Source organism: Ahaetulla prasina, chromosome 3 (genome assembly GCF_028640845.1).
Source record: "Ahaetulla prasina isolate Xishuangbanna chromosome 3, ASM2864084v1, whole genome shotgun sequence".
In the NCBI taxonomy this organism is placed as follows: Eukaryota; Metazoa; Chordata; class Lepidosauria; order Squamata; family Colubridae; genus Ahaetulla; species Ahaetulla prasina.
The window spans coordinates 46022723-46033644 of record NC_080541.1 but is presented as its reverse complement, the minus strand read 5'-3'; the positions used below and the strand labels follow the sequence as shown (position 1 = coordinate 46033644).

The 10922-nt window shown below is 47.3% G+C and overlaps 1 protein-coding gene across 1 annotated transcript in view; it reads left to right on the top strand.

Moving 5' to 3' along the window:
• Window positions 1–6946: 6946 nt before the first annotated feature.
• NKAIN3 (sodium/potassium transporting ATPase interacting 3) overlaps window positions 6947–10922 on the top strand; it is a 143819-nt gene continuing 139843 nt past the window's right edge. Inside the window, exon 1 of the mRNA XM_058178523.1 lies at window positions 6947–7078. Coding sequence (XP_058034506.1) covers window positions 7025–7078 — 54 coding nt within the window. The 5' untranslated portion in view covers window positions 6947–7024. The remainder of the gene's footprint in view (window positions 7079–10922) is intronic.

Here is a 10922-nt window from a genome sequence, read left to right as displayed (position 1 = left end):
TTGCCCTCGAGATTCCCTCTCTCATGGTCTGGCCCTCCACGCTATCGAGGCCCATCTTGAGGACGGGTTTTGGAACCCGAGAGATGGCATGCCAAAATAGGAGACTCAGGGTTTTTAATTAATTGTTTTAATAGATTTTTAAGAATTTTAATGGGAATTTTAAGGGAGGGTGGGGGAGGGATTTGGCGGGTGGGGAGAGAACCCGTCGGGAGGGTGGGAGGGTTGAGGCGGGCGTTGGGGTAGCCCGTCGGGAGGAGCCAGTCCTTGCACGTGCTCGTGACGGTTTTTAATAGGTTCGGAGGTTAGGGGGGGAGGTTGCGTTCCTGTTGGTGAGGGTGGCCTGATTTCCACGGTAAGTGGGAGGGGCAGATATGGCGGAAGGGGGGGATCATATCGTTCTGGGGGGGCGCGCGCCCGATGTGTGCAAGCGGTCGCGCGCCCCGATCCCCCGTCCTTTTCCCGTTCCCCGGATGGTCAAGACCCCCAGAGCCTGGGCCTTCGGCTGATGTTATGCAACGCACGGTCCGTAGTTAATAAGGCCCCCCTAATATACGACCTTATCCAGGGGGGCGCTGCGGACCTTATAGGCGTTACGGAAACCTGGTTGGGCACGGAAGGGGGTGTGCCCCTTGTCGAGATGTGCCCACCGGGTTTCCGTGCATTTCATCAGCCGAGGGCCCAGGGTAGGGGTGGGGGGGTGGCGGTTGTGATTAGAGAGTCTAGAGCCGAGGGAGACCACTGTACCTCAGATTGCCGGGTGCGAATCCCTCTTTGTGAGATGGGGTCATAGGTGCCAGATGGGTTTGCTGATCACGTACCTGGCTCCTTGCTGCGTGACAGCTGCCCTGCCCGAGCTCCTGGAGGTGCTGGCCGGGGTGGCAGTGGAGACCCCCAGACTTTTAGTCATGGGGACTTTAACTGCCATCGTCCGGCTCGTCATCGACAACAGCTCGGGAGTCCATGGCTTCCATGACGGCCTTGGACCTGACCCAAGTAGTTGATGGCCCTACTCACATTGGGGGTGGCACTCTGGACCTGATTTTTGTCCCTGGTCAGTGGTTGAGAGATCTGGACTTAAAGGAAATAGTCACTGAACCTTTGTCATGGTCAGATCACTCTCTTCTTCGCCTGGACTTTCTGACCGCCATTCACCACCGCAGGGAGACGGAGCCGACACGTTGGTTCCGTCCCAGGCGCCTGATGGACCCGGAGGGTTCGGACGGAGCTTGGGCCATTTCCTGAGAGTCTGGCTCACGGCTCGGTTGAGGAACTTGTTGCGGCCTGGGAGCGGGCGGCGGGGGCCTTAGACCGGGTCGTGCCTTTGCGGCCTCTGACCCGGCGCAGGTCCCAACCGGCTCCTTGGTTCTCCGAGGAGCTGAGAGGGATGAAGCGCCGGAGAAGACGCCTAGAGAGTTCCTGGAGGTCTAGCCGTTCAGAAGCTGATCGGACACTAGTGAAGTCCTATACTAGGACTTACCTAGTGGCATTGAGGGAAGCGAGGCGTAGCTACGCCTCCTCCCTCATTGCATCGGCAGATAACCGCCCAGCCGCCCTGTTTCGGGTGACCCGCTCCCTCCTACACCAGGGGGGGCGGGATGACCCGTTGCAGGGACGTGCTGAGGAGTTTAACGGTTATCTATACGATAAAATCGTTCAGCTTCGGGATGGTTTGGACCAAGATTGCGGTGATACGGGTGAGACGGCTGAGGGTGGTCTTGGTGACATTTTATGGGATGAGTTTGACCCTGTTGCTCCCGAGGACATGGACAGGTTGTTGGGGAGGCTGAATGCCACCACATGTTTACTGGACCCGTGCCCCTCCTGGTTGGTGCTGGCCACGCAGGAGGTGACACGAGGCTGGCTCTAGGCGATTCTGGCGCTTCTTTGGTGGAGGTGTCTTTCCGGCCGCCTTGAAAGAGGCGGTGGTGAGGCCCCTCCTCAAGAAGCCTTCCCTGGACCCGGCTGTTTTAGGTAATTATCGTCCGGTCTCCAACCTTCGCTTCGCGGCGAAGGTTGTTGAGAGTATGGTGGCATATCAGTTTCCCTTACACCTGGATGAAACTGTCTATCTAGACCCGTTCCAGTCCGGTTTCCGGCCGGTTACAGCACGGAGCGGCTTTGGTCGCGTTGGTGGATGATCTCTGGAGGGCCAGGGATAGGGGTTGTTCCTCTGCCCTGGTCCTATTAGACCTCTCAGCGGCTTTCGATACCATCGACCATGGTATCCTGCTGCGCGGTTGGAGGGATTGGGAGTGGGAGGCACCGTTTATCGGTGGTTCTCCTCCTATCTCTCCGACCGGTCGCAGTCGGTGTTGACAGGGGCAGAGGTCGGCCCGAGGCGCCTCACTTGTGGGGTGCCGCAGGATCGATCCTCTCGCCTTCTGTTCAACATCTACATGTAGCCGCTGGGTGAGATCATCAGTGGGTTCGGTGTGAGGTACCAGCTGTACGCGGATGACACCCAGCTGTACTTTTCCACACGGACCACCCCAACGGTTATCAAGTGCTGTCCCGGTGCCTGGAGGCCGACGGGTCTGGATGGGGAGAAACAGGCTCAAGCTCAATCCCTCCAAGACAGAGTGGCTGTGGATGCGGCATCCCGGTACAGTCAGCTAAATCCGGCTGACCATCGGTGGCGAGTCATTGGCCCCGATGGAGAGGGTGCGCAACTTAGCGTCCTCCTGGATGAGCGGCTGTCTCTAGAAGATCATTTGACGGCCGTCTCCAGGAGAGCGTTCTACCAGGTTCGCCTGGTGCGCCAGTTGCGCCTTTCTGGACCGGGATGCCCTATGCACGGTCACTCACGCCTTGTGACGTCTCGCCTGGATTACTGCAATGCTCTCTACATGGGGCTTCCTTGAAGGGCATCCGGAGGCTGCAGTTAGTTCAGAATGCGGCTGCGGGTGATAGAGGAGCCCTCGTGGCTCCGCATAACACCCATCCTGCGCAGGCTGCACTGGCTACCTGTGGCCTTCGGGTGCGCTTCAAGGTTTTGGTGACCACCTTTAAAGCGCTCCATGGCATAGGGCCGGGTTATCTGGGACCGCCTACTGCGACCAGATACCTCTCACCGACCCGTGCGCTCTCACAGAGGGACTCCTCAGGGTGCCGTCAGCTAGGCAGTGTCGTTTGGCGACGCCCAGGAAGGGCCTTCTCTGTGGGGCTCCCACCCTCTGGAGCGAACTCCCCAGGACTCCGTCAACTTCCTGACCTTCGAACCTTCCGTCGCGAGCTCAAGACACATTTATTCATCTGTGCAGGACTGGCTTAGATTTTTAAATTTAGAGGGGTTTTAAATTGATTTTAAATACTTATATTTTATATCTATATTTCTATTTTTAATAATTCGGGCGCTAGAATAAGTTTTTTAAGGATTATTTTAATTTGTATATTGATATTGATGTTTTATATGCCTGTGAACCGCCCTGAGTCCTTTGGGAGATAGGGCGGTATATAAATTCGAATAATAAATAATAAATAAATAAATAAATAAATAACTCCGTAGCCAAGACACTCATCTCCAGAACAAAACGCTTAGCTGACGAACAACACCTAAAAACCGAACTACACACTCTCACTAACGTACTAACATCCAATGGATTCCAGAGAAATAAGATTACCAAACTAATCCAAAAAGAACCCACCACTAAAATCCAAGACAGAGAACAAGAAAATGGCACAGCCCTCCTCCCATATATAAAAGGCACCACAGACAGAATCAGCAAGATCCTCCACAAACACAACATCAAGACAGCATTCTGCACAAACCGAAAAATATCCACCATCCTAGGAAACCCCAAAGACAAAATTGAGTTAGAAAATCAAGGAGTATATGAAATCCCATGCATCGCCTGTCTCACCACATACATTGGACAAACCAACAGAAGAATAAGTGCACGCATTGAAGAACACAAGAACTCAGTCAAAAAAGAGGAACCAACTTCTTCCCTGATCCAACACTTTAAAGCCACAGGACACGATATTGACTTTAAAATGACCAGAACTATCGCCAAAACTGAACACTTTAACAACAGAATAATCAGAGAAGCCATCGAGATAGAAAAACGCCCACACAGCATGAACAAACGAGATGATACCTCCCGCCTACCAGCCATTTGGAAACCCGCCCTTATTGACAAACGAGTCCCTAACACGAGGAATGACACCAGACCCACACTCACGAGGTCCACACAGGATGTCACCACCACACATCCACCCAGAAAGCAGACCCAGACCCACACTGATCATGAAGCACGACCAAGGACCAGAAGCCAGACCGCAGCTGCAACATTATCCATTTCAAACCCCTCTAATCCATACATGCAGCAGACTGACACCCACTATGAAGATGTAGCACGACCACGACCATGAAGCCAAACAACAGCAATGCAGCTCTCCAGCTCAAATCCCCCTGCAACTCAGACTAATCTGAGCACAACCAAGACCCCAACCAAACAGGACACATCCCCCAGCCAATCAGAGCACAAAAAAACCCCATCCAATCAGAACACAGCCAAGCTCCCACCCAATCAGTTCAAACCCCCACTAGCAGTTAAAAAGGAAGAAACAGCTGCACACATTGCTCCCAGAAGCACGAAGCTGAAGCCTGAAGATGACGAATGAGACTTTGTCGAAACGTCGCCAAGACACTTCCAATTTTACGTGGGAGAAAACCCTTATATATAAAATAAGAAAACTGACTATCAATACCAGAAGCCTCACCAGCTGTACAGGCACAGGTTGGGAAGACTGTGATGGTAACCACCACTACTTCTTGTAGACATTACATCTTTTCTGAGGCAAAAGTGAGATTTGAGTCCCATTTGTTTTCCTTTTCTATCCAATGGTATAATCTTTACCTGGATATTGTACAATATTGAATTTATCATTAAACAGTCTGTGTCCTTTCCCTACCAGTTTGGTACAGTATTTAAGGTGCTGGCTTACCAGGATATGGTGAGTTCTAGTTCTGTCTTAGGCATGAAAGTTGGCTGGTTATATGGACCAGTCAACCAGTCTCTCAGCCAATTCCCTACAGGGCTGTTATGGGGAAAATAGGAGGGGAAAGAGTATTAGACATGTTTGCTGCCTTGAATTTTTTTTAAGTAATAAAGGCAGAATAAAAATTTATTTAAAAAATAATTTTAGCAAGTTAATTGTTGCTATTCAGCTAAAGAGATATCCCAAAAGGAGCAGCAAAGTTCCAAGTGTTCCATTGGCCTTAAGATCATTTGTTAAGAGAAACAAAGAGGTCTGTTGTCTTCTTGAATTTGGAAGTATGAACACTGCATATACTACACATTTTGAAGGGAACGTTTACTTGTTGAGAAAGAAAAGCTACTGCATATTGTTGATGAAAAGAAGTTGATCCTGTTCACACACAACATCCCCAAATGTTTGCTGTAATTTATTGAAAACATGGATGTGTTAACATACAAAGTCATGTGATATGACGAAAATATTTCCTTCCCTCCTACAATGTGCTTCAATTGGTTATTTAAATAGAGTAGTACACATTTTGTAGAACTCACACTCTTTCTATTGTTTTGGCTTGACAGCTGGCTTTTAGATCGATAGGGGGTCAAAATGTCCAAGCAACATTCAAAATTGAACGTTTGTCTTGTTTTCCTTTCTTTGCAGCTTTGAAACTGAAAGATGAAATCTCCACTCTGGTCATTGCTTTGATATTTCTTTCCAATGTTATGCTAAGGAACACACCAGCGATTTCACATTAATGCATTTGTGACTTTCAAGTTCTTTGTGGAAATGTCGTTGGTTTCCTAAAAGCAAATAGTAGGGCAGTAAGAAAATAAGGACACATTTCTTATTATTCTTTTACCAGGTGGGCATATTTTGTTCTAATAAAGTAGCAAAGACTTGTACACCACCCTATCCATTCATAGGATGATGCTCTTTGCACGATAAGCAAATATGGTAGGAAATAAACGGCACGCGCGCTAATTTCATCAAATCTTTTCCTTTAAATTTGCACGGTAGTGCAAGCGGATGGCGAATAACTCTTAGAAAGCGTGTCTTCTTGAAAGCACTGCTCCCCGGTAGAACAATGTGATCGCTTGCTTTCACTGATTCACAGCTGAGGTTAGTTTAGTAGTTAAACGCGAGTTCAATATATCAATTTGGGGTTCAGCTTTCCACCGTAGACTCGCAGCGATCCCGCGCAGTCTTTCGGGTTAGGCTTCTTTGCCTTCTTCGGCTCCCTCGTCCTTTTAACTCCCAGCCACCCACCCCGCAAGTGGGGGCGCGCGCTGCTTCCGAGGCGGCCCCCCCCGCTCCCCGTTCACTTTCCTCCAGTGCTGGGCTAGCCGTCGGAAGAAGCCCCTCCCTCTGGCCACGCCTCGGGTGGACTGTCTCGTCGCTCCCCCCGCGCCTCCTCTCAACAATAGTCCCCCTTTCGGGCAGCATCTCCCCCTCCCCGGCACCGAGACGTTTCTCCCCTTTGCAGCTGAAGGCGAGGGCGCCCTAAACCCGCCGCCCTTTTACTTTTCGCTCTTCCCACGGGAACACCTGCCGGCTCTTCGCAGTCGGGTTCCCGGCCAAAGGTTCCCTGCAGAGCCATTCACGTTTCCTTTCTTCGGCCATTGAGAATTCCGAAATCCCGCCCTCCCGCTCGCCGGTTTCACCATTCACAAGTCTCATTCATAGGTTCGCCTGACACCACACGCCGAGACACACGCGCACCCCCCACCCGTTCCTCTCCCTCCCTCCCTCCCTTCAGCCACACGCCCACCCTCAGTCTCCCCTCCAGCTGAGGGACACTAGCAAGCGCTGAATGCCTCGCTCCGCTGCCGAGCTCTTCTCCTGATCTCCTTCCCCGGGGCCGAGGCGAAGGAGATTCCCCCTCCCTGCTTCTAAACAAAGGGATTTAACCGGCGCACGAGGCGAGAGCGGCGGGGAGGGGAGGGGGGGCGTCTGTTCGGATGTGGTGAAAGCTGTGCCTGGTTTGGGCTCGGAGGGAACTGCAGAAACGGGAAAACGGCGCCCCCGGCTCCGGCGAGCTTCTACCATGGGATGCTGCACTGGGCGCTGTACGTTGATCTTCCTTTGCACGCTGCAGCTGGTGAGTAGCAAGACTGCCCTTAGCCGAGGCGTCGCTGACTTGGGATCGTTCTTTTCCCTTCCCATCGGCTGGGAGCGTTGCGGAAAGAAACCTCTCGATTCGGTCCCTCCCCACCCCCCACCCCCCCCCGGTTGTGAAGCGAATTCAAGCCGGTAGCTCTTTGGGGATTGACTTGCCCAGGAGTAATGCAGTTGAAGGGCTAGTCCACCTGGCGCTCCCTAGGCGTTGGAAACTCTTCACCGCGGTTTCCTCTGCCACTGGCTGACAATAATGGGACCCGGTCCCGGTTACATGCAAAGGCAGTGTGTGTATTTCTGCGTGTGTGTGCGCGCGCGTGTGTGTTGGGGCGGGTGTGTAGGTGCGTGGCCGATTGCAGGCATGACCTTCTAAGTATGATCAACTTCTCGGAGGCAAAAGGATGTCCCGAAAGCGAGGCAGCGGACAAGTCCGGACAAGTGGCCACCCCCCCTACCTTTTGATAGCATCTTCTTTTGGCAACCCATCTACCGGCAACAGCCTAAACCGGTTCCAAGCTTCGGCTGACTGCTGCTCAGCTGCAGAGATACTCCAGCCAACTCAAGAGTAGCAAAGACTCAAGTCTTCTGCTGGTCTGGGGTTGCTTTCCTGGAAGGGAGGGAGATGTTTGTTGAGCAGCTGCCATTGTCAAATAGATATGCCCAATTGCTTCCCTCCTCCAATCCCCTTGGGTTGAATGTGTCAACCTTCTGTGTGTGCTATTATGTGGAGGAAAAGCTTATTTATGGAAAATGGGGCTCCTGCAAAAAGCACTGCACATTGCCCAGGAAAGCAAGTTGATCTTTTCAGATTGATCACATGTTCAAGTGCTCACTGTGACTCATTGGAAAATATGTATTCATATGATACAAGGTATATTTTTGTTCTTTTTCTTTGGATGATGATGCTGACCTCCAGTTGGAAGACAGAGTCCTGGGTAATTGCCTTCCCCTCCCCCTCCCCTCCTTCCCTCCCATCTCTTGAGTGTCACTGAATGTGTCCTATAGCTGCCAGTTTTCTGGATTTTGATTTTCATCCTAATTTAATTTGAAGGCAGCTAAAATATCAATGTGAAGAAGATGTTTCTTTCCCCTTCAGAATTGGTTATTTAAATACGATAAATACGAATTTCATTCGTTTTATTGTCCCAATTTTACAGCTGGGTTTTAGAAGCATTTTTTGTGATCAATATGAGGTCAAGATGTTCAAATAATACTCCAGGATCTGATAATGAGTGAAATGACTCTTTTCTTTTCTCTTTTTTAAAGTCCCTTTGAGACTGCAAAGTGATATCTCAACTCTGCTGGTGCTTGAGATATCGAGTTGTGTATTGTACTGCCAAAAACAGAAGTGTGATTACAACATATCTGTTGGCGTGTTAATTTATTTTCCAATTATTTAAGTATTTTGAGGAGTCTCTTTATTTTGTTCACATTTAGAAAAGCAATAAAACCAAAGAAAATGAATGACATAGCCCCTATTACTTCATTAATAATAGTGAGGAGTAGAGATGTTTTGTTCTGAGTAAAGTCCATTCTAAGTACATAGCTTTCCTTATAATGTTGTTTGATTTCTCTGAATAAATGGGGCAGGGGCTTATATAGCAAATATGCTCAATTTTATAAATTAGTGGATTTTCATTGCTTATTTCAATTGATATAAAAATTTAGTAAAAAATAATTCTTACAATATAAGTCTCCCTGTCACATCAAAAAGCTCTATTTTAAGTTGGTTGTTTGCTTTTAGTGTTTTTAGAATACTGCTAACATTTCTACTGATTCATAGTTTATGAGCATTTTATGGTTTGCTTATTAGTTGTACACCAAAGAATACAATCTTGAAATATTAGGTTTAGGCTGTATGCATTTGGAATTAATTTGGAAAATAAAGAAGCAGGATATTGCAGAAAGCTTTCCTATGGAGATCTTCTTCTAAACTAATATTGTCCCATCTACATCTCTGGAGAGTACCTTGGTTGGAAAAGGCCTTAGTGGAATTTTGGCATCATGTATGGAACTAGAAGTGGACTTTGCGCTAATTGCCCATGTCTTCTCTTGATTGATCTTTACCCATCAGTATACAAATAAGCAGGTGCTGAAGTTTCTTCAAGAGTAATAAAGGGAGATCATCATCACAATCACATTAAACAATGGATGTTCTTCAGCCACAATTTATTGAACAAGCCAGAAACAATTCCTAATTTTGAAGGAAACCATCATTCCCTTTTTTGCCCCCCCCTTAACACTAACACTTCTTTCTGTACACACATGTGGAGAACCAGGCAACCTATAAAATATCCTCAGTCTGATCCTCAGGCTAACTTCTTGTAGTTCTCATTTCTAAACTTTATTAAAAGGCATCACATTGCTAATGAGTCCTATTTAGCTACTCCCTGTGGCCTGCAACTTGTAGGAGAGAAAAGCGGGTGATGGAGACAGTGGGGGAGACAGCTAATGTTAGAGGCTAACTTGATTGTTTCTGTTTCCACACCACTCATCTACCCCAAATTCCCAAGTAATTTACATCTAAGGCACTGTGGTCCTCAGCACTAAAAGGGTGCCTATCTCGTGGTAAAAATAACCAGGAAGAAATCAGGAAACACACATGCCTTACATCACTATTCACAAATCCCACTAAACCACAACATGTTGTGTTGCATTTAGTAAGTTAACTTGGGCCTGCTATTTTAGCAGAGGAGAGCTTATTCATTAATGTATGAATGGGATTGGTGAATAAACTATAATTTGTTAAGAGTGGCAGAAGGCCAGTCAAAAACAAACAAACCACATTATAGTATTGTGATGTAATATAGGGTTACTGCAAGTGTCAGCTCAGGTAAAGGACAAATAATTATTTCAATCATGGCCTAAATACAAAGAGTTTACTAATACTTGCAATATAATCTTATGAATGTTTATTTGGAGATAGCTATTTTATTTAGTGCATCCTAGGTTATAATTCTTTGCATAGTACAATGGCAGCTCAGTGTGCAATAATATACTATATAAATTACTGAATGCACTGAGCCTTGTTTCCAAGAGAAGCTTTCCCAAATGGCTATTCATTTCCATGCAGAAAAAGAGCAATGCAATATATATTCTAATAACAGTTAAGATTATTTCATGGGAGAGTATCAAAACTCTGAGAATATAACAGGAAAACTGCACAGAGAAGCAACTAACTCGTACTAAGTTTAGCAGCTAACTGAACAAAAAAAAAAGTGGAGAAACTGTTTCTTTCCTTTTTGTGCTAGTGTCAATGAGAGTAAAAATAATTGCATCAACTCCAGGGCTGATATTGTTTTCCCTTTTCCCTTTGGAATCATTTTAATTAATTATTTGTTAATTAATTGGATCCCAGTACTTTCAAAATACCATTGGGATTAAAAAAAATCCTATGAAGCAGATGGAACCGATTAATGCATTTTTAGAAGTTCTGTTCCCCCACATGGCAAATATGACCCATCTCAAAGTGGTACATCTTACAGAACAGCCTGTGTGGGACTACTCCTTATCCAAAGCTTCTTCTTTGTAATCATCTTAGTTGCCACTAATGAGCCAATCACCATGAGAACATGAGATGCTGACAGGCAGTGTTGGGTAGCATAGATGGCATAATAGTTTGAGATGTTCCACCATTATATTCCCATTAATCACGAGAGGTTATACTCCTATGAGGCATGAGACACTGCAGTGAAATCAGTTGTGTTTGGTGTTGCAGAGATGGGTGGCAGAAGTATTCTAAATGGAAGCTCCAAGTAGAGGTCCCTAAGTATGTTTTCTTTTCTTTTCTTTTTAAACAGATCATTTTTATAATAAAGCTAGTATAT